The sequence below is a fragment of the Phyllobates terribilis genome, unplaced genomic scaffold, assembly GCF_046119375.1.
Source record: "Phyllobates terribilis strain yellow unplaced genomic scaffold, ASM4611937v1 Scaffold_2__4_contigs__length_985480577, whole genome shotgun sequence".
Lineage (NCBI taxonomy): Eukaryota > Metazoa > Chordata > Amphibia > Anura > Dendrobatidae > Phyllobates > Phyllobates terribilis.
Genome location: NW_027362762.1, coordinates 193,712,391 through 193,737,086, shown reverse-complemented (window position 1 = coordinate 193,737,086; position 24,696 = coordinate 193,712,391). Strand labels below are relative to the sequence as shown.

General features: G+C 42.7%; 1 protein-coding gene across 1 annotated transcript; it reads right to left on the bottom strand.

Moving 5' to 3' along the window:
- Positions 1 to 1,426: 1,426 nt before the first annotated feature.
- On the bottom strand, positions 1,427 to 22,996 carry COQ10A (coenzyme Q10A). Its single transcript, XM_073663750.1, has 5 exons — positions 22,719 to 22,996; positions 14,436 to 14,591; positions 8,824 to 9,016; positions 3,088 to 3,189; positions 1,427 to 2,962 (listed from the first exon to the last, which is right to left on the bottom strand). The coding sequence occupies exons 1-5, from the start codon at positions 22,841 to 22,843 to the stop codon at positions 2,795 to 2,797; spliced, it is 744 nt and encodes a 247-aa protein (XP_073519851.1). The 5' UTR covers positions 22,844 to 22,996; the 3' UTR covers positions 1,427 to 2,794.
- Between the last annotated feature and the right edge of the window lie 1,700 nt (positions 22,997 to 24,696).

Below are 24,696 nucleotides of genomic sequence, written 5' to 3'. Positions count from 1 at the left end.
CGTAAAATTAGGCTAAGTGCAGGCGCCGGGCAGCATAATAACGCTGTTAACCTGCAGATCAACCCAATATCTGCAGATTAATAGCGGTCTTTCTTGTGACAGGTTCCCTTTAAACATGTACGTGAAGAAATGGTACCGGTGTCAGTGTTTTTCACAAATAAATAAATTATAAAGCTTTTCATATACTTTTCACTGTTAATTTTAATCATGGACAGCACACTGATACCATCCGTGTGCTGAATGTTTTTCATGAACCCATAGACTTGTACTGGCCCTTTTCATCCATGCTGCCAGAAAAAAAAAAAAAAAATATTGGACGTCTCCGTATGTTTTGCACAGACACACGGACATGTGAACAGACCATAGATTATAATGGGTACATATTGTATCAGTGACAAAAAAAACGGATACAACACAGATGTCTGAATGAAGCCAAACATGGTACAGGCACTTGGTGCTCCATGGCGGGGTCAATCATTTATATACACTTTCCCACCTGCTTATTTTCCATTAATCTCTGCCCTTCTCTGCTCCATCAAGCCAGAGCCGTCACTATAATTCACTAGTAAGTGACCCCCCCAAAAAAAAAAAGTTGTAGCACATCTGCTGCAGAGTCGGCAACACAAGTTCCAGCTACAGCACTTTAGAAGGAAGGTCATTACAGCCAAACATCTCATGAGGCCAAGGCAAGTTCCTACGAGGAGAACTTGTGAGTTTTTGATGTTGCAGATTTTCTGCACCTATTAACTAAATTAAAGCACCACTCCAGGATTTTTCTTTATTTCAGTGCTGGAGTGGTAACACTAATATAAATTTCACTGACCCCAGTATTTTACTCACCAGCTGCCAGTTAAGCTCGTCCCTGTGCCACCCTGGACCTCCTCCACCATCTTCTGACTGAATAGAAGTCAGAGGTAATGGTAACAAGTTCCCAATGTAAGTCTATGAGATCCTCGTTCTTGCGCTCATAGACTTACATTGAGATGTGACTTCTGGCTCGCCCAGCAGACACTGGAGCGATCCAGCAGGTCACACACTCCTGGAAATCGAACGGAGCAACGCCAAAAACAGATGAAGGCTGGTAAGTATAATACATGGGGCAGGGAACTTAGGGTAGTAGCACCACTCCAGTGCCGAAATAAAACCCACTGGAGTGGTGCTTTAAGTTACTTGCGTTTTTGTAAATGTGTTATTGTGCATTTGATTCAGTTTTGCCAAATTCTTCCTATTTAGGAGGCTGCCAAGATCTACTATTACGCCATGACACGTGGATGTATGTATTTTTTTTTTTTATTTCTTTCTGCAATTACGTTTGTCCATGTTTTGTTGGCTTGTTATTACCAGTAAATGAATAGTAAATTGACCTATAACATGAATGGGAAAAAAACAAAAACAAAAAAAAAAACACAACAACACAGCACAAAAGTGGGAGTTGAAACCAACATGTTTCACAAAGAGATGGCTTTATGTTCTATCCTTGAGGTCCCAGTCAATCAAGCAATAACTAATAAAACAAAGACAAGTGGTCCCTGTTTTTTTGCACCTAGGAAAAAGGCAATAGAATTATAACAAAATAAAAATGGATTCCAGCGAGGAGTCACCACATCTGTCAGTACAATAACAAAGACCATGTGTGCTCAATAAAAGCTCTGGGCTTTTCCATTGCATGTGTTCCTGGTTCCTACAGCAGCAGTGTGATCGGTGGGCAGTATTGCACATTTTTGTAAACTCTTGCACCAGGATCAGCCTTCCATCTGTTTGTGCTTTTGAGACCGAAGAGGCTAGTTTATTTTTTCAACTCTTTCATTGTACGTATATAAACATACATTCATCTCGCTCATAACATTTCACTTGGACATTAAATCAGAATGCAACCCATACACCCGACGACAAAGACCATGACAGTTGCTGTGGTACTTTCAATATCATTTTGATCTTCTCTTAACCAGTCCCATTTAGAAATCTATAAGAATAAAGCCCCATAGGTCATTTGGCACAATGTATGGTCATGTTTTACCCTGCTATTCCAAATCATCTTCCTTTGCATAGATTATAATGCTTACAAGGCATGATGGCTATAATGTGGCTCTCTCCACTCCTGCTGTGGTGTTGCACTGCTGGAAGGGTTAAACAAGTAGAATTAGGTTTTCCACTAAGGATAATGCATTTTCATTTCAAGTTATCAATGGAAAATTCCCAGAATGCATACAGTATTGCAAGTGACTGGGCACAAGAGCTGACATACTGTGACTGTACAATGAAACAAAACTGTCAAGGGCCCAAGTGATCAGTGAACAAAAGGAAATATATGTGATAAGGAAACCAGCGGTGCCCCATTGTAACACGAGGGGCAGGGGAAGGCTTACAATGAATATTTAGAAATACAGGCCTAGCGCGATGCCACTACCGCAGGAGTAAAATAAAAGTCCCTTCCCTATATACTAGCACAATTTATCTCTTTGTATATGAAGCTCTAAAACAAAAACTAGGAGAACACACTAATAAAAAGTCCCAGGTGGTGCTAGTCCGGCTACAGTGCAGCTTATCAGCCTCTCCCATACACACTACTGATAACTTATACAATATATTTCTCAGCACAATAGGATGTGAAATTAAATAAATATGGTTGTTTAAAAAAAAAAAAAAAAAACCCTAACTGTGGTTCTGAGCTCATAAGTCCCTGTGAGTGCACAAAGTTTGAGACTCCGGTTCCATTTTCATTGTGTGAACTTTTGGTTGGCTTGCATTAATGTTTCATTGCGGTCTCTCACTAGTCAGTAGAGCTGTGAGGACATCACGTGTGGTGTACTTCATGAAACATCAGTTCACGCGGGATCGGCGTTTCAGGACCAAAGGTCTTTCCTGCCCGTCTTTCAAAAGCTGCGACCATCTGCTTCACTACCTCATCAAAGAAGACAGTCGCCAGCTGGGAATGCAGCAAGGACCGGAACTCAAAAGATATCTGTAAAAGAGGAAATTAGGATAAAATGCATCTGGAAACAGCAGGATGAGGGTGGTTAAGAGCAAAACAGATAAGGAGGATATTGGGGGGGAAGAAGTTAGGAAATCCCCCTTTAATATACATACCGAAAAGTCTACTGTGCATGTACGAGGATAGCCAGGGATGCCAGGGCTAAAGCGCCAAACGGTCTCCAAATGATTGAAAAGACGACCGTCTGTACATGCAGCCTGAAAATATAAATAGGAGAATAAAATTAATGGGCTCATTACAGAGCCATGCGGTAGACACGCTCTGAACAGAGCTGGGTATGAGTTGGCACCGGTTCCAATTTTCCTGGCATTCAGCAATCTCAAGTAATATAGCCTCCTTCCATTACTTGTGACCTTGAAGTCCACCTTACCGTTTGAAAGGCTGCAGGATATATTTGGCTCATGGTCAAGCTGGCAGAGACCATCCATTATACAAGTGCAGTGAAAGAAAGACAATGAAGTCGTACTGTGCATGAGGGGTAAAGCGCAGGGAGAATCAGAACATAAACACAGGGATCTAGTCTACTGGATTTTGGACTATAAATCACCATCAAGTTATGGGGCACTTTAATACACTCCTCAACATTGAAACTATAACATCAAGAAGAAAATAACTTGGAATTAGGAAAATCACAGGATGGATAGACATGTTAATGATATGCAAACGATGAAAAAAAACTAACAATTTTCAAAACCTCTGGATTTAATCAGTATTTGTATGAGCATCACATGCAGAAATACACATACTTGCATGTCTTGGCTTCCATCAGTGAGGTTCTTAAATGGTTGTCTGAGGAATATTCTGCCACGCTGACTGCACCTGGACACGCAAGTCGTCAATATCCACTGCTGGCAACTCCTTTTGCAATTGTAAACAAATTATATCAGAGATGTGCTTGATGGGAGAGAGGTCCAGAGACTCTTCAGGACCTCAAAGATATAAGTCGACATAAGCAGAACTCATCCCTTAAGAAAATAGACCTCCATTGCTGTCTTTCTGCACCATGACACCCTTTTGAGAGCGGGAACGTGAGGTCAATGGATCGGCTGTAGCTGGACATCTGGCGTGTAGCCCAATGATGCTTTGTGATGGTTGTGTAAACACCGTTTGACACATTAGGCTTAGTATGCAACATCTAATTTCACTTGCTGTAAGGACTGGATCATTAGGTGCCATTCTTCAAATCTAACGAGACCACATAGGCAATATCATGAAGGGCCCTTCACAAGGGAATATCACACTGGTCTTACTCTCGGTTATGTGGGGTCACATGATGGTAGCTGGACCCCTCTAGTCTTCATTTCTAGTGCAATAACAGCTTGGCATCGCATGGATGCGGTTGTGAAACCAGTGGTACATTTCACCAAAGTGTTCCTGGAGCGGTTTTCAACACAACGCCAGGCCTGTATGCAGCCTGCGGGGCCTAAAAATGCTACCATAGTCGGCGACATCTCCAGACTCGTTTCCCATCAAGCATATCTGAGAGGTCTTTCTTTGGCAATTGCAAAGGGAGCTGATCGCAATGAATCTTGAAGATTTCCATGCCGAAGTGCATTCAGTATAGCAGAACATTCCTCAGACAACCATTAATAACCTCACAGATAGCAGATGAGGTGTGTACATGTATTCTGCTTGAAAAGCTCATACTCATTCCTGGAGGACTATATGTCGGGCCCCATTATCCTGTATGCTGATTGGCCAGCGACTTTGTCCAAGTTTTTCATTTTGGCCCTCTGTGTGTTCGAGGTTGACAACACTGGTCTAGATTGTTGGTTCCTACTCCTGTGGGATGCAAAGAAGCCAAGTACACTTGCTTAGCTTTATCTGTGGACTGTATATGCTCCAGAAGACAAAGCCACCCAAAGAATATCACCCATATGACTAGTTTAGGGTAATTATGATAAAGTGCTCAGAATTAAAAGTTTATTTTCTGCAATAATCAGTCAGCAAAACTAGAACCATGTTAGTAAAGCTATTAGTTTTTAAGCCAAAATCATGTGGATAGGGTCCCCTTAAAGTGAGTGTCACCCCCTGGGACCTATCAGACCTCTAATATGGGCATACAGGTGATAGAAATGTGAATCTATACTTACCTATATGCCCATATTAGAGGTCTACTTGCTTTGTAATAGCATTTTATTAAAATTAGTTTTGGCAAGCTTCGCCTATTCGCTTTATTTCCATACCCCCACCCTCCCTGCACGGCACAGGGACCTGTGACTCGCAGTTCCTGGCCAGATCCCGCGTCTGAGCAACTTACCCTGTACAAAAGGTTGCAGTAATCCCTGCCGTCTGTGTAGCCTTGTGGAGCAGGAAACTTGTGCGCAGGCGAGTCAATCTGCCTTACCGGCGCCTGCACACAAGTTCCCTGCTCCACAAGAATACAGAGACGGCAGGGATTACTGCGCCTTCCGTACAGGGCCCTGTTACGTGCAGGGCAAGGTGGGAAGGATATATGGAAATGAAGCTAAGTGGGGATTTATTCGTGTCCCCCAGACGGGAAGCTTGCCAAAACTAATTTAATAAAAATCTATTACAAAGCACTTAGACCTCTAATATGGGACATACAGATAAGTATAGATTCACATTTCTATCACCTGTATGCCCATATTAGAGGTCTGATAGGTCTCAGGGGGGAGGTAGGGGGACATATTCCCTTTAACATATTGTGTTTTGTTTTTTTTTTCTTATGCAGATACAATGAATATTCATTGTTTCATGGAAAGTTCTGAACTTTTGTAATACAACCAGTGTCAATTCATCATACAAGACTGCTTGACTGCAGTGAATGGAAACATTCATGGTTTACACTTAAAGGATGGCGTTATGATACAGGTGGTGGGCTTGTTACAGGACGTCAGATGCCTCTTTTTTGTAAAGAGCTGAACATCTACAGTAGACGAAAAGTTTGGACACCTCATTTAAAGATTTTTCTGTATTTTCATGACTATGAAAGTTGTACATTCACACTGAAGGCATCAAAACTATGAATTAACACATGTGGAATTACATACTTAATAAAAAAGTGTGAAACAACTGAAAATATGTCTTATATTCTAGGTTCTTCAAAGTAGCCACCTTTTGCTTTGATGACTGCTTTGCACACTCTTGGCATTCTCTTGAGGAGCTTCAAGAGGTAGTCACCGGAAATGGTTTTCACGTCACAGGTGTGCCCTGTCAGGTTTAATAAGTTGGATTTCTTGCCTTATAAATGGGGTTGGGACCATCAGTTGTGTTGTGCAGAAGTCTGGTGGATACACAGGTGATAGTCCTACTGAATAGACTGTTAGAATTTGTATTATGGCAAGAAAAAAGCAGCTAAGTAAAGAAAAACGAGTGGCCATCATTACTTTAAGAAATGAAGGTCAGTCAGTGCGAAAAATTGGGCAAACTTTGAAAGTGTCCCCAAGTGCAGTTGCAAAAACCATCAAGCGCTACAAAGAAACTGGCTCACATGAGGACCTCCCCAGGAAAGGAAGACCAAGAGTCACCTCTGCTTCTGAGGATAAGTTGATCAGAGTCACCAGCCTCAGAAATCACAGGTTAACAGCAGCTCAGATTAGAGACCAGGTCAATGCCACACAGAGTTCTAGCAGCAGACACATCTCTTCAACAACTGTTAAGAGGAGACTTTGTGCAGCAGGCCTTCATGGTAAAATAGCGGCTAGGAAACCACTGCTAAGGACAGGCAACAAGCAGAAGAGACTTGTTTGGGCTAAAGAACACAAGAAATGGACATTAGACCAGTGGAAATCTGTGCTTTGGTCTGATGAGGACAAATTTGAGATCTTTGGTTCCAACCACTGTGTCTTTGTGCGACGCAGAAAAGGTGAACGGATGGACTCTACATGCCTGGTTCTCACCGTGAAGCATGGAGGAGGAGGTGTGATGGTGCGGGGGTGCTTTGCTGGTGACACTGTTGGGGATTTATTCAAAACTGAAGGCTTACTGAACCAGCATGGCTACCACAGCATCTTGAAGCGGCATGCTATTCCATCCGGTTTGCGTTTAGTTGGACCATCATTTATTTTTCAACAGGACAATGACCCCAAACACACCTCCAGGCTGTGTAAGGGCTATTTGACCAAGAAGAAGAGAGTGATGGGGTGCTACACCAGATGACCTGGCCTCCACAGTCACCAGACCTGAACCCAATCGAGTTGGTTTGTGGTGAGCTGGACTGCAAAGTGAAGGCAAAAGGGCCAACAAGTGCTAAGCATCTCTGGGAACTCCTTCAAGATTGTTGGAAGACCATTTCCAGTGACTACCTCTTGAAGCTCATCAAGAGAATGCCAAGAGTATGCAAAGCAGTCATCAAAGCAAAAGGTGGCTACTTTGAAGAACCTAGAATATAAGACATATTTTCAGTTGTTTCACACTTTTTTGTTAAGTATATAATTCCACATGTGTTAATTCATAGTTTTCATGCCTTCAGTGTGAATGTACAATTTTTGATAGTCATGAAAATACAGAAAAATCTTTAAATGAGAAGGGGTGTCCAAACTTTTGGTCTGTACTGTACGTCATCTGGACATGAACAGGACTCGTCTCCTTCTGAATGTAGACAAGAAATTTTGTCATTAAAGTGCAGAGAACACGAAAAAGTGATGCACTATATCACTTCAAGTTTTACAATTACCAAGCCTGAATTACAATATAATGGAACTTCTGTTACTCTATATAAGTGAATTTCACATCCTGGAAAGATCATGAAACTGGTAAATATGTTGTGTTCATTTGCATTCAGTTTAAATAGAAAATAAGGGATATTCGCGCACAAGTTCCCTTTTTTATACATAAAACATGTTGATCATGGAGTGTATATTTTATTAGTCACATATCCTTTCCTTACCTGCAATATGGTCTTAAGTAGGTCCAGAAATAAAAATTTAAAGGATTTGATCATTGCTTAGCTAGGGGAAATTTTAAATAAGCACTACCAGAATGTTTTGGGGTTTTTTCTACATAAAAAATGTTAACTGAGCAGCATTATTCCAGCAGTGTAATTATTCAGCCAAAGCTCAGTTATATCCCTACATACAGACAGTTGGATTAGGTCATCTCCAGCCTGACAAATAGTGCAGTGGATGTGCTCATCAGACAGACAGGAAGTTAGTCTCAGATGTCCTCTGAACTACAGTATGACATCACCTTTCATTATCCCTCCTGGCAGCTCTCAGATTATGCTGCACCCTCCCTGCTACTTATGTCCTCCCATGCTCATGAAGAGGTAATTTCTCCTTTACACAAGAGAACAGTATAGTAGTTTAGTCCGTACAATTAACTCACACTGTATATATCTATTTGAATCTCCAGTGTATTTTTAGGAGATGCAGCTCACACAGCTAAAAACTGACATGTAATAACTTATCACCAGCAGGAGGCTGAGAAGACAGGTTGAAATTGCATCACAAAGGATACACAAACTTTGTTGAATAAGGGACAGCAGCTAGGAGTCAGTTCACACTAGGTATAAGCAAAAGCCTAGTGATACTACACCCCCCACTGCAAATGCATTGTTGGAAATGTAGTTTTCATTGGGGAACCATATTAAATGGGATAAAGGAGTCAAAATGGTGGACAACCTACACATGACATAACTGACAAAACAAAAAATGATATATCACAAGAGCTTCTATATTACTCTTTAAATAGTCTATGCTCCAATAGAAAGTTTTAAAAAAAAATAGCAGGAATGTCCAAGCTGTATTGCTGAATTTCAAAATAATTAACAAAATTTCTCAGGTATGGTACCATTCCTCCCCCCACACATGTGACGTATGGGTTCTACAGAAAACTGTACCAGTCATTGCAATAGATAATACACTTACTTTGACTAAATGGGGACGCACTAGTGTGAGGATAGATGTGTACCGTTCCAGGATAGGCGGGAAGCCGACCTCCAGCTGTGCTCTAGCATATCCAGTACGCTTGGAGAGAACTGTGGACTTTTTACACCAAGGCACAAACAGTTTGTATTCTTCTACATTGGACACCACTTCATACATCTCCTGCATGGAGTACCTGAAGAGAACGTAATACAGTTAATGGCAAGTAAATCATATTTGACTTTTGGGACTTATAAAGGTTTAGGATTTAGTGTTACTCGGGAATGTGAAAATACCCTAAAATAAATAGGTCTAAAAGTGAATACAAATTGTATTATTTAGTGATTGCCGAGAGTCCAGAGACCCATGTTCAATGGAGCAGAGCTCGACCTCCACTCAAAAAGGCATATAATATATAATAGAATATACATCAGCCCTGTCACAGAAAAGGCCATGTGTTTGGGTTTTCTACAAAGTGTGGTGCTATGTGGCCACCATTCTATACTTTTATAGAAAACCAGAAAGGACATAATGAAGTGACCAAAGTGCCTCAGTGACTTTTCAATGTGCCACAAATACACTTTTACCTATAAGATCTTCTCTATCTTGTTTGACCATTAGCTCATGTAATGCCGGCATTTCCTTATCATGCCCACTACAGACACAGCCTTCCTACTACTAAGTATACTGAAAATTATACACTTTCACTTTCAGGAAGCATCAGATGATCACACAGGTTCACCCTTACAGAACATGTAGGGAAGCTCACATTTTCACAGACTTTTTTGGAGGATGATATAGGCAATGCTGATCTGATCATTCACTGGAGAAAAATAAGAAAAGACGATTGAACACGTCCCACCATTGTGAACGATTCAGAATGTTCGAAATGAATGATTACGGTTGCAATTGGCCATTTCATTCGAGTTTTCTCCAAATGTATGTGTGCTCCCTATAGCTGGATTTACATTGATGTAAACAGGATGATGTGCTGCCAAGGACAAGGATTGCTCGAAGACACACATCAAACTCTGGCCCACAGGTTGATTATCTTTGGCCCGTGACGCTGGCATCCCCCCCCCCCCCCATTATACTGCGTGGAGGGCTGTGTAGGGCTCATTAATTGATATCAAGACTGGCCCAAGATTCTGTACAACTTTTTTATTTTGGCCCTCTGTATTTGAGTTTGACATCCCTGCTCTAATAGAATTGAAAATGTCTAAAGAGGCTATTAAACAAGCATCAGTCAGCAAACATGTAGCTGATTGGTGGTCCTTTAATGCCGGAAGTTGGATGGCGTAAACCACCCTCAAGATAAGACCCAGCTCATGTGATATGTAATGAATAGATCGCCTTATACAGACATTTGGTGAGACTTGAAGGTTATTTGCCCACGATGCAGAAATGCTCCAGATTTTTTCCTGAGTGTTTCTGCAGCTCCCTGGCAGAAAAAACACATGCGGATTGTACATGCGGATTGTACATGCGTTTTTCCAGCCAGGGACAAGCGGATGTGAAGCGTTCTTCACATGCATTTCCGCATGCGGGTTGACAAGTGCTTTCCAAGCGATTTTAGCATCACTTGGAAAGTGCTTGACAACTTGGTCACACTATATAAATCCATGCAACCGGCATGGATTTATATAGTGTGACCGTAAAACAATGGTAAAAAATAAATATATACTTGCCTTCTGATGGCCCCGGCAGTCTTGAGTCGCTCCGTCCTCGCTTGCAGGCAGCTCACGGTACACTACACTGAAGGACCTGCCGTCACATGACTATGACGTCATTGCAGGTCCTTCAGTCCACCACGAGCTGCCGGCAAGCGAAGACAAGCGCACCACGGGCCATCAGAAGGTAAGTATCATATTTCTTTTTTATTTTATTCTTTTTTTTTTTTTACAGGTTCTATGGTACCCGGGTCCGGAGGAGAGTCTCCTCTCCTCCAGACTCGGGTACCATCCGCACATTTTAACGCTTGGATTCCACATGTACAGATGCAGTGATGCGGATTCCATGCAAGTCAATGCAGCTTCCGCAAAATAATTGGTAGTGCTGCGTTTTTTTCTGCAATGATAACCCGCAGCGGAAATTTCCGCAGCATGTGCACAGCACATGCAGATTATTCTTGGGGAACATGGCAGACCTTCTACCAAGCGTTTCTGCAGCGTTTTTCCCGCTGCGGAAACGCTTAAAAAACGCATCGTGGGCACACAGCCTAACAGAAAAGATAGATCTACTCCTGTCTGTTAGGAGGATCCCCAGAGATCAAGTGTAATCAGTGGAAGGGGGAATCCGGTCAATGCATGGGAAAATAACCTATTACAATAGTTACATAAATCCATGGGCTTTCGCTTTATCACATGGACATGCTGCCTCTCCTTACAGCTTGTCTCCACTTGTACGAGAATCAAGAACATGAGAGCAAATCCCTTTAATCAAGCCATGTATATACTAGAATGATAAACGCAACAGCCATCTTCCATGACTTTTTTTATGAGTAGGAGTGCTGGACTCAGAAGAGTGAGAGGAGACACGCCATTATCAGACCCTGGATGCAATAATATGACGGAGGGACAGTGGAGATGTCTCAATGTACCATACATCTATTATGTATGGTACGCTTTAGCCTCCTGGTGATGCCCACTAGGATGTAGCAAAATTGCCATTTCTCATATGAGGCAAAATGTGTGGTTTATCAAGTTTATGGCTGTTTTTAGGTTGAGATCTTTAAAGAGACTAACTGGGGTCAAAACTAATAAGTTATCCCTTGGATTCAATTGTGGCCCAAGTATTTGTCCACAGTAAAAATGACCAAAGCATCTTATCCTGGTCATTGTATATAGTAGTCAGGGGGCATTCCAGGGATTCCTGACATACTAGTCTTCTTATGTAAACGCATTGGTTGGGAGTCATCCATAATCTGGTAACCCATGTATGTGGCATACCTGGACTGGGCGGATCATCTGTTCTCCGACTCAGATGTGGATAGGTTGTGAGTTGTCCAACTCCTTTTAATACTTCATAGGTTTCAATATAACCAGGTGTGTGCTTTACATCTAAATTGTTCACACAATTATCACTATTGTCCCTGTCTTTATAATGGTTTCTTTTTTTTTGCCCCCATATCAGTGGATTATGGATAATTGGCTTTGGCCAATGTAAACATGTCACCAATCAGCCAACGAAAGAGAAAAATGCTCCTTTGTTGGCTGGATTAATGAGCAGATGTAAATGGGGATGTGATGCTGACAATATGCAGAATGCATGGAAACACCGTATTAAATGATTGTTTTGTCTGTAAATGGACCTTTATAAGGCTCTCAGAGTTAGGCCCTGAACGGGTCTTCCTTTTGAGAAGTCAGCTTATCTGTGGCACAAACATTTGTTTTAATATATTCATTACTCGTCATATCAGGTGATTTAGGACCCATTTGGTGCATTTTGTTATTTGTGTGGATGGGATCTGACAGATTTTATCTGAGTATAAAAATAAAGGCATTTTAAGTGGAGTTTAACAGATTACAGATAAGCACATAATTGACACCACAGTCAGTGTAAGCACTCGCAGCCATCCATCAGATCCAACAGGAGTCCTATTACAAAACCTTCCTACAACCCCCAACTCCTAAAGGGAAGAGTCTCTGCAAAGAAAAACAGAAACGCAGCACTTAAAGATCCACTAAGTATGTGCACACAATGCTTCAGGAAAACGCAGCTTACTATGAACAATGAGCGGCTAAGGGCCCCGTCACACTAAGCGATGCAGCAGCGATCCCGACAACGATACGACCTGTCAGGGATCGTTGCTGCATCGCTAATACATCGCTGGTGAGCTGTCAAACAGGCAGGCTCACCAGCGATGAGGGGAGCAGCGATATCGTGGAAAGAATCGTTCCACGATGTCCTGCTCCCGTTACCAGCCTGCTGCAAGCAGGAGCAGGCTGGTAACTATGGTAAACATCGGGTTACTAAGTGCGCGTGTGCCCCTAGTAACCCGCTGTTTACCATGGATACCACTCTGCTACGGTGCGAGGGAGCCTCCGAGCACCGTAGCAGAGTGGTATCCATGGTAAACAGCGGGTTACTAAGTGCGCGCGTGCCCCTAGTAACCCGATGTTTACCATAGTTACCAGCCTGATCGCTGCTCCCGCTGGTCACACACAGCGATGTGTGCTGGCCAGCGGAAGGCCAACGACCAAAAAATGGTCCAGGACACTTTGCAACGATCAGCGACTTCACAGCAGGGGCCTGATCGTTGCAAAGTGTCACACACAGCGACATCGCTGGTGAGGTCGCTGGTGAGTCACCAAAACCGTGACTCAGCAGCGATATCGCTAGCGATATCGCTATGTGAGACGGGGGCTTAAGAGGTTAAAGGAAACTCAAAAAGACTGAGCATACAAACAGCAAGTCCTTTTGACATCACAGTGCATGTTCATATTTTTAAGCGCTTTTTCAAGGGTATGTCCACGTGTACCCACCTGAAATAAAACTGTGTGCACATAGCCTCAGGTTAAAGTGGTATTTCCATCTGCAAGATCCTATCCCAATATGTAGCTGGTGTAATATTAGTAAATACCTCCAATTAGAAATGTAGTGTCGTTTTTCTGATTTGCTATGTCTCTTTCCTCATGTGCAGGCATTGAAGGACCTTAGGAATCTATGGTTAAGACCACTGATATGGTAACAGTTAGCTAGTTGCTAGTGGTCGTAACCGTGGATACCTAAGGTCCGTCAAGGCTCTGCACATGAGGAAAGAGACAGAATCAGAAAAAAACACATTTCTAATTGGAAGTATTTGCTAATATTGTTATTACATCTACTACATATTGGGATAAGATCTTGGAGATGGGAATAACCCTTTAAGTTACCACAATGAGTTTGACGCTGTGCACCAAAAATGCAGCGTCCTATAGTTTTATTGAAATCTCGTACCTGCCATGTTTTTATTTATTATTTATTATTGAATTCCGCAATATGCCAATTTCTCCTGCAACTTTTATATGCAAATTTGACACCACTAAATTGCATTAAATGCAGAAAATCCACACGTAAAAAACAAAACAAAAAAAATACATGTGTTTTCAGTGAGTGCAGAGATGCTACAGAAAATCTGCAAAATGAAAGACTCACTGAATACACATCACAGGAGAGTTACCGTAGGTAGGCTGATTTCAGCCAGTTACCAAGCGCTGATTGACTATATGCAAAGTAATCACCACTCGTTTACAGACTCATTTTCAGGCCCATGAAAACTGTATGGGAAACATGATTGTTCTATTCACATCTAGCATCATGTTGTCAGCAGCACATCTCCTTGTTTACATGGGGCGATTTGTTGGCAGCAAAGATTATTTTTATGCCGATATAAAAGATCAGTTTTCCTGACGAGCGAGCACTCTTATGAATGTTCTTTCAACGATTATCAGCCCCTCTAAACGGGACATTATTCTCTGTCCAAAAGGATGCTTTGGAAACCATTTAGTGGGTACAACTATGCCAACATGCATATTACTGTCCTCAATATTGAGCCAATAGATGGGGATAATCTCAGCTGTCTCACACAGAATTCAGGAAGGGTGTGAAATAAAGCTTTACAAAATCCCATTTACCCTATAATTCTCCTCTCAGAGTACTCTTTCCTCTTGTTAGTCAGTGGCCCACCAAATCCAAGGAAGCCTCGAGAATATTGCACACAGGGATTGCTGACATCTTGTAAAATCCCTTTTGAAGCTCTGGTCATGAGGATGCCACAGGAAGACAGATGTCTGCAAAGGACAGAAAAGGAAGAAGTGACATTCCAGCTGATTATTATGTACACATACATTTTTAATAAGGAAGAAAAGCTTGCCAGTATGCACTCCTTGTCTAAAAGACTGGACTATCGCTGTAAAGTAGGCTGGGTCACCCAGGCAAGAGATGTAAACTATAGAGTTGCCTTCGTTCTTGAAAATGTGAGATGATTTTTAATAAGACGTAGGTGGCAAAGTTGTTGGTTTTTAAATGGACTTTGCAATTTTACCCATTTATGATTCTAAAAAATCTCCTTTAAAAAGGGGTTGTGCACTACTTGGCAACTCCTTCTCAATCCATATACGTTTCCTCCTAATAAAATAATACTTATACTCCTCTTCGGTGATGTTCCAGAAGTGTCGCCACTAGCGCTCCCAGGGATCACGTAACATTGTTACATCACGTGATCCCTGCAGCTAATCAACGCTGGCTTCACTTTCCCCACCCTTGAACAAATCCCATACATCCGTAGGATGGTAGAGCTGCTGCTCTCTCACTTCCTCCAGATGTACGTGATATGGCCGAAGGCAGGGATGAATCTGTGCTACAGTAAATTTATCACTTAAACATCAGCCATGTATGAGGGAGTCGGAGTCATGGAAATTGAGGAGTCGGAGGTTTGGCTTACCAACTCCAGAGCCCTGTTAGTGGACAACCTCTTTAATAATAAATGAACAATTTGTCACTGGAGTTACCCTTTAATGCACACGAGCCAGTATTTGACTGTATACTTACAATACAGGATGACACGTAACAATAGTTTTAGGCATTTGTTTAGAATAGAGTTATGAGAAAATGTAAAACCTAGAATTTAAAGATGACAGGACGATCAGGAAGTCAGCAATGTCTATTAGTGACAGAACATGATCCCCATTGCTCTGTACAGGCAGGGTATGTTAGGTGAAAGTTGATATGAATATTATCCGCAGTGACGTTGATCACATTTACCACTTACATAACTGGAAAATTCTCCAATGTAAGGCTAGGTGGCATCAGCCCAAAACAAATGAGACCATTCAGACAGAAAATAATCCCAGAGCTTAAGATCTGGAACTGCAGATCAATATTTCATGCATAATAAACCCATGAACACAAGAGGTACAGGAGGTACAGAACAGAACCTGTGTAGCAAACATTACCATGGTGTGGATTCAGGGAAGGGCCTTGCAAAATATGGCATAAAACCAGCCATAGATCATCTCACCTTGATCTGACCCTGACTACCAGTGAAGATCAGGTAATGAAAATACAGGCGCGTATGCAGCAGCTGACCCAATACTTGCCGGCAGCCCTGATTAGTAGCAGGATATCTACTATGTACACTGTCTATTCCACTTAGATCCAAATTCAACCCTTTAATAACTTTGTGAGAAATAGTCTAGGGGGTGGTAAAGATCATCAAAAAAAAAAAAAAAGTCCCTGGGGGCAGAACTGTTCCCTACGAAATAAGTGTGTAATATCGTATGTGAGGGATTATTTCCACCCACAAGTCAACGTACGAGCAGCGCGTTATATAATAGCTCTCCCCAGCCCAACACATTACAGATGCTGGGAGTCACCTTCCTGCCAGTTTACTTCCAGCGCTGCAGCATTTACCAGCCAAGGCCTCGCTTGGCAGCACTGCAAGTCCTAACAACCGGGTAGACGTAGTACGCATCAGTCTGATAATTTTAGTTTTGGAGGAAGTTGTAGTTACCGTCCCATCCTCTGAGCTCAGACAGTTTTCTGAGGACAAAGAGCCAAGGAAACGCAGATGTAATTAACAATCCTTAGCCCTGCCCTTCCCGCGGGACAATGGCATCAATGGCCACAGGGCCCTTCACATAGCAATCACCCAGAAAAATGATTGGGGGAGGGAGGCAGAAACACTATTGTGTGGTCTTTTTTTAAAAAAAGAAAAAAAAAAGTTTTAAAAGGGATTTTAAGCAGTATCCCCATTAAGGTAAAGCTAGTTTCACATGGCAATTGGCAGCACTGTGGCTCAGTGGTTAGCACTGCAGCTCTGGGCTCCTGGGTTCAAATCCCACCAAAGACAACATCTGCAAGGAGTTTGTATGTTCTCCCCGTGTTTGCGTGGGTTTCCTCCGGGTTCTCCAGTTTCCTCCCACACTCCAAAGACATACTGATAGGGAATCTAGATTGTGAGTCCCAATGGGGGCAGTGCCGATAATGTCTGTAAAGCGCTGTGGAATTAATGGCGTGTTATGAGTAAATTAAATAAAATGTAAGCCAATAGGTAGTCATTTAATAGCTCGTTTAGACACTTTGCAAGACCATATTGTGCGCATAGAATATAATTGTTTCTCAGCAGCACAATGTGCTGCCAAGAACGAAACAGGGTTAAATTAATTTCACCCAAATAGCTCATTTTGCTCGTTTGTCAGCCTGTTTCCACTGCTCGATTATCTAGAATTGAGCGTTCCTAGTAAGTCTTGTTACCGATAATTAACCAGTGTAAATGTACCCTTAAGGTCCCAGGAGACGTGATACGACTAGTGATTGGTAAACTTACTGGTCGTTTAACCCTAGAACGCATACCTGGGGCCTCGCAGGCCCGCCCTGTTAATTGTTTTCTATTTTCTGCAAGATTACTTTAGTTAGAATTTTGAAACTCTAGGTATTCCTCAGGTATATAGTTGTTTGTCATTTTTGTTTGAGTTATTCCATGTTATTTGCACACGGGCCTAAAAGGCCCCAGGTATGTGAAAAAGTAGATTTTTATGGTCATGCGTTCTAGGGTTAATAGCATGTTTACACAGGCAGACCAAAGTAAACGATGCCCACTCTCCATGCACAGAGGATGCATTAATTCTCAGCAGTGATGCACCACTGAGAACGATGATTTTTTTTTGTGCTGCAGAAAAGATTATTTCCCTGGAGGGTGATCGGCAGGCTGTTTACATGGCAAGATAATAGTGAAACAAAGCTCGTCACAATTATCTTGCAGTGTAAAAGCCCCTTTGAGGCTGTGTGCCCACGATGCGTTTAAGAGTTTAAGCAGCGGCGATTCCGCTGCAGAAACGCTTAAACGCTTGGTAGAAGGTCTGCCATGTTCCCCAATGATAATCCGCACGTGCTGTGCACATGCTGCGGAAATTTCCGCTGTGGATTATCATTGCGGAAAAAAACGCAGCACTACCAATTATTTTGCGGAAGCGCTGCGTTTTCGCAAGCCATTGACTTGCATTGGAACGCATGGAATCCGCATCACTGCATCTGTACATGCGGAATCCATGCGTTTCAATGTGCGGATGGTACCCGGGTCTGGAGAAGAGGAGACTCTCCTCCGGACCCGGGTACCATAGAACCTGTAAAAAAAATAAAAATAAAAAAAAAATAAATATACTTACCTTTTGATGGCCCCCGGTGTGCTTGTCTTCGCTTGCTGGCAGATCGCAATGGACTTAAGGACCTTCGCTGACGTCATAGTCATGTGACGGCAGGTCCTTCAGGGTAGCACGAGCTGCCGGCAAGCCAGGACGGATCGAATAAAGACTCCGGGGGCCATCAGAAGGTAAATATATATTTATTTTTTACCATTCTTTCGGTCACACTATATAAATCTATGCCGGTTGCATGGATTTATATAGTGTGACCAAGTTGTCAAGCACTTTCCAAGTGATGCTAAAATCGCATGTCAACCCGCATGCGGAAATGCATGTGAAGAACGCTTCACATCCGCTTGTCCCTGGCAGGAAAACGCATGTACAATCCACATGCTTTTTTCTGCCAGGGAGATTCAGAAACGCTCAGGAAAAATCCAGAGCATTTCTGCATCGTGGGCACATAGCCTTACAGGCTCCAAAAATGTAGTTTCCTTATTCGTAATTTCCTGATTAGTCCAATCTATAATGTCTCAGACCACCTGGTGCAAAGTGAAATTAGGGCTGCTTGCATTTTACATTAAAGGGATGGTCTCTATGAGCCACACTGCAAGAGCAAACGCAAGCAGTCCTTATACTACATATTGATTATGCAACGGAATCGCTGGCAAAACCAGCTGTTTGACAGGGTGTTGGGATCAGGACCAGGGCTACAAGCTGACTGCTCTAGTAAGGCAACTCTCTTAAGCTAGGTTCACACGTTGCATGTTTGGTGTGGATTTTATTCGTAGTCTTGAACTTAAATCCACATTTTTACATCTGAAATCTGAGCACATTTTCTGTACTCATTCATGCGTTTTTATCAGGGCTGTGGAGTCGGTAAGCCAAACCTCCGACTCATCAATTTCCATGACTCCGACTCCCTCATACATGGCTCATGTTTAAGTGATAAATTTACTGTAGCACAGATTCATCTCAGCTAAAAGTCTAGACCCTTAGATCAGGAATAGGACATTTCATAACTAGGGTAAAATCCACTCCAAAAAGCTAGATAGACATTATTTAAAAAAAAAAAAATAATAAGACAGTAGCCACAGAGGAATAAAAAAAAAAAAAGTCACGTGGATGGGATTTAGTGCTGGTAGTGTAAAATATTGTGGATTTTAAATCTACATCAAATATGCAATGTGTGAACCTAACTTGAAGTTAAGTGAATAGGAGAAATCAATTAAAACTAGTAGAGTTTATTTTTCGAGGAACCTTTTAAAAATGATTTTGATGAGCGTCACTAACTGGACCCAGCGCTGTATTACATAATTTGGCAGGTCGGTCTATACTCCGCAGCTCTGGTCACAGCGAATAAGTGCACAACTCTGTCGTTCTACATTTATACTTTACAGGCAGATTGTGACAAACACTATGAGGCTGTGTGCCCACTATGCGTTTTTCAAGCATTTTTGCTGCGGAATTTCTGCAGCGTAAATGCTTGCAAAACGCTTGGTAATCCGTGCCCCATGATCCCCAATGAAAATCTGCATGTTCTGTGCCCATGCTGCGGAATTTTCCGCAGCGGATTTTCCTTGGGGAAAAATCCGCAGCATGTCCATTATTTGCGCGTTTCTGCATGCAGATTTGAGGTCCCAATGCATTTGAAAAACGCAAGTCAAATCCGCATGTAAAAACGCTGCACAAAACGTGTGTAAAATCCGCAACCATTTTTACTGCCAAGACCATGCAGAAACGCTGCAGAAATTTTCTGCTTCAATTCTGCATCGTAGGCACATAGCCTTAGAAAGCAGTGTTAGCTGAAAACATAGTGAGAAGACAGGGACATCCGAATTCGGACACCTCCTAGCTTTGGTGGGTTGGTTCACAGCTTGCTGAGCTTTCTTCCCCATGTGGGGGGAGGGAAGAATCAACAAAATGGGACCAAGAAAAGGCAGCTGTGATGTTTTAGCAGCAGGAACCTGAGCACAGAGCTACAGATCTGATGCAAAAATACCAGGAATTCTGGGTGTAATTGTTCTTTATATGACAGATCTGGCCAGGATCCTGATGGAATTCCTTTTCTCACGTTGTGGACAGTGATATAGGATACAGCTCCGCTCTTGTGCTATGTATTTGGCTCTGGAAGGAGACTGCTCCACGTCATGCCCACTTCAGTCAGATGACGGAGGTATCACGAGTTCACGTGTCTTCTATTAATGCTAGTTCGGCTATCGCATATCATTGCTCAACATTTAGCCTCAAGTCAATAGGCTAGACAGATACATGCCTACATTGCACACCCCCTCGGCTTCTTCCAGGGCCAAGATGCAGATGTCACATCGGATAGTCCCAAAGATGTACAATAAATGCAGAGAGCAGGTGGGGGGGGGGGGGGGGGGGGTGCGTAAGCTTTTTTTTTTGTCAGATTTTGCTCAACAAAAGGGGCTGTAGTAAGGATTTGACATAATGCATGCTCGAAGCTCCACACATACTGCGTCCTTTTAAAAGGACGCTCCAGGCCAAACTGATATATATACTGGTAAGTGTGATGGGTGGGGGTGCGTAATGGAAGTCACACTCCACCCCCACAAGCCCATCCCAACACATTATGTGCTTGCATTCAGGCAAATAATGGAGAGATGGAATATGCCCAGCTTACAGAAAAAAAACTAAGTATGCTAGCCACCGTGCCATTCTTCTCTACCCAAAAATCAGGGGTAGAGGGAGCCTAAACCTCAGCATAGGTGTGTGTCCCAAAGGTCATACATATCTGCACCTAACACACATCGATGACAAAGCCTATGGAGGTACCATAATGAGTCTATACTGTACCATGGATTTAACAATGGGTCCAAGATGGGAACACCCAGAGGTAAAAGGGGGTACTTGTGACTAATCCTGCAGATACGGCATTCAGTGTTCCTAAACACAAAGTAGGTCTTATGTACACTTTATAAAGTACATTAATGACAAGTCCTCAATATTAGGAAATGTAGATGGGGGAAAAAAAAACAAAAAAACAAACCTGTTCAGCCAAGTGCTGGAATTTTCCTGCAGCTTTTAACCTTCGTGTTACCTTCTTTGAGAAACAAGTAATTGTCCAATGTCGGCTATTAAAGGCAGAAAATACCGGTATGGCTAGCACCAGGTTCACACAGGAGATCTTGGGTGGAACTATTTTTTTTTTTTTTTTTTTGCTGCAGGGATGTAGTTTCAACAAATGTTCCTAGGAGAGTTTCCATAAAGGAGCAAGTATGAACAGCACATGTACACATATAATTATTACGCACGCTCTGCTACCAGACTAGTTTGCACTAATTGCATTGTGTTCAGTAATGTTGGGGGTGGGATGCTTCCAGAAAGATGATTGAAGTTGAATTTGGAAGCTTTTCCCCAAAATACAGTTACTAGAGGTAACATAAAAGATGTACCCCAGATCTCAGTTTTCCTTTTACATATAAATATAGGTGAAAACATGGAAAAAAAAAAACATTAGGAACAAATGATATCCTTGGTCTCTACCAATTACACGGCAGCGTAAAGCCCCCCAATACACGCTAGATGGCTGTCGGTTGGCTGAACAATGGTGGGTAGGCAGATCTCTCGGCCGTTTCTCCCATAGACAGCAGAGCACACTGCTGGGCGCTCCTGTGTTCTCTATGAGAGAAGCTTGCAGACATCTTTGGTGGTAGCTCCTTTCTGTGAGAACAAAGCAGTCGGACATGCTGGATACCTAACTCTCCCGACGATCAATTGTTCAAGGTTCCCATTCACATTAGACTGTTGGCTGAACCGGTCGTTATCGGCAGACAGTCTACTATATGTAGGGGGGCTTACCTGCAGCAACAAGCCAAGATTATTATAATAGTCCTGGTAAACAGAGCAGATTTGAACTCACAATTAATTGTTTTGGTTTTTTTTTCCACCATATTGTTTAGAGAAGTGGTAAATTGTCACATTATACAATAAGTCAGGTAGAAAAGGTGCAGCCTAAGGTCATATGCCAGAATCGGGATGTGGAGAAGGTCCTCCTGCCTGTGACACAATGGAGGCTGTCTGGGGAAGAGATGAACGGCCATATTGGGTTTTTAACATGTCCAAGCCTTTGTTAAGCTGGAGGCCACCAGTGGGGGAGGTGTCGGCAGCAGCACTTCTCCCCCTCCTCATTAAAGATAAACATGCAGGCTGTGCTGAGGTGGGTAAGCCATGTATGTATATTAATGGACAGGACAGCGCTACACTCCACTACTTATTCTTTATTCTGGTCCACAACAAAACCGCATACACTCCACCAGGATACATATTGTAGTGGTGTCACCGGCCGCCATATGTGCAGTGTACTACAGACTGTACCGCCAATGTATAGCTGACCCCTGGGACATAATTAGTAGCTGCAGGAGTGATAGTCACACTGGAACCTAGGAGGGGCACTTAGGTCCATTACAGAAAACCAAGAGACCCAGGCTAGTCGGGGGCAGTCAGAGATTTTGCATTGGGGGTCCACAAGCTTCAATTCACACCACTGAGTACCAACCACACAGGGTAGCGCAGAGTCGCCCCCATTCCCCGCACTGGTACATCCCCACAGTTGTTTTGGTTCCATACACAAATATTATCATTCCTGGTAGAGTCCATTACAGGCCTTAGATGGAGGAGGTTAATAATAACACAGAGTTACGGAAAGCGCAGCAGGTCTCCCCTCACTAACGCCATCCTGCGCCTTTTACTACAGCTTTCACGTGACCGCTCCCGGCCCCGCATCCCCAGGCGCCCCCACATAGAAGCTCTCACCTGATTGGATGACGCTGTGCCCTCGCCCGGCAGCCCCGGAACCCCTGGAATGTCTGGAGCCCGGCCCAGTCGCTCAGGGAGCGCGCCCCTACACCAGTGAGGCGGCCCGCGCACTTGGCAGCCATTGCTACAAGTCAGGAAGAAGCCGAAGAGACCGGAGTGTTGATTAGGAGGAGCCGCCGCTCTGCTGGACTCCGGAGACTGACCTCGGAGAGATGCCGGTTCAGATCTCCACTGTCACTGGCTCCTACGTCACTGCGTAACCATGGAAATACCTGCTGACGTTGGCGGGAGAATGGAATGCTGGGAGATGTAGTTTTCATGGTGCTGTGTACTTAGCGCTGTGCTCCTATCTGCCGGGGTCTCCGCCGTGCTGTGCTATGTACCCGGCTGTGCGAGCAAGGAGGACATGTACGTGGTGGGCTGCACTGGCCGCAGCTCCGCACAGCAGCTCAGCACCGGGCACATTATCCGCTTTTTCATACATGCGATTTAAATAGCTGTAACGTTTTCTCATTTGCAAATTTACATATTTTTTGCAACTTTTTTTCTAAACACGAGGCTTCATGTTTGTTTCCTCCTGTCTCTTTTTATTAGCTAATATCCGTGTTAACGTAAAGGAAATTTGCGCCTGGTGTTCACTTTTCTATAGGAGTTTTCTCTGTTATTTATTCTCTTTTTCTCACTTATTTCACACATTGTCTCATAAGAGAGCTTTGGGGGCATTTAACATATTAAGGCGATGTGCACGCTTTTTTGTCAGGGTACATTTGTCTCTTGTGCATGATGATAAAGTTTAGTGCAGAAAAAAATAACTTAGATTTTGGCACCAAAAACGCAGCAAAATCTGATACCTACGTTTTTTTGCTGCGTTTTTTGCACTTACTCATTGTTTTCAATGGGTGAAAAATTCTGAAAAAATTGACATGCTGCATTTTGCAAAAACGCAGCTCTTTGAATAAACTGGCAAAAAAAAAAAACAAGATGTGTGCATGAGATTTCTGAAATCCCATAGACTTTGCTGGTACTGTAGAACGCAGCTGAAAATTTGCATTAAAAAAAACTGCAAAAACGCAACGTGTGAACATAGCCTGAGGTTACGTTCCCATGATGGGTTTTTGACACTGTATTTCTGTGCGCAAAAATAAAAAATGCAGCGTCTTACAGTTCTAGCAAAGTGGATGGGATTTATAGAAATCTGTGCTTTTTTTTTTTTAAAAGTGTAAACTGACCTGCGGTGTGCGTTTCTATTCAATGTAAATTTCTCTTGCAGGTACCCTGAGTATTAGGTGCAGATATTTCCTATATATTTGCATTAAAGGCAGAAAATCAGCAGGTAAAAAACGTATATGTGTTTCTTCTGCGGAAAAAAACTAAAACCACATGTAATCTGCACATGACTGTATCAAAGTTTGGTCAGAGCCAAATACCAGGAAGTATCAAAAACAAAGCAGATTTATTCAAAACTAAAGGTATCAAAATGAGACAGAAATCGCAGCGTTAAAAACACAATGAAAAAATAAGTAACCTAATTTACCTAATAGGAGCAGAAATGCCGCAGAAAATCTTCAACACCAAAATGTCACCAAATACTCATTGTGGGGACGGAGCCTAGCACATTCTTTTCAATGTTGATTTCCCCTGTAACTAGGATTGGTGTGTTTTCAATGTTTATTTCCCCTGTAACCAGGACTGGTGTGTTAGCTCCAGGTACAGAGGAAATTCTGCTTCCTGGCTGCATAGCAGACTTGACCGGTTCTCCTGGGACCCAGTATCTTCTGCTCTCTCTACAATCAGCGATTACAGGATCACATGTCAGCACATACTATGCTGCAGGGGTGGGGAACCTTTTTTCTGCCAAGGGCCAATTGGATATTTATACCATCATTCAGGAATCGTACAAAATTATAAACTTCAAAATAATCCTGCTATATTTGGTCAAACATTTAATTAACTCACCCCTAATGTGACAGCTGGA

What these genes read in the sequence shown, in the direction of transcription:
- COQ10A (XM_073663750.1), bottom strand. Translation starts at nt 22,843, where the DNA reads ATGGCTGCCAAGTGCGCGGGCCGCCTCACTGGTGTAGGGGCGCGCTCC. An exon ending in TCTGAGAGGAGAATTATAGG is followed by an intron (nt 9,017 to 14,435) that starts GTAAATGGGATT and finishes CGTTCTCTTCAG; the next exon opens with GTACTCCATGCAGGAGATGT. An exon ending in TGCGTCCCCATTTAGTCAAA is followed by an intron (nt 3,190 to 8,823) that starts GTAAGTGTATTA and finishes TTATATTTTCAG; the next exon opens with GCTGCATGTACAGACGGTCG.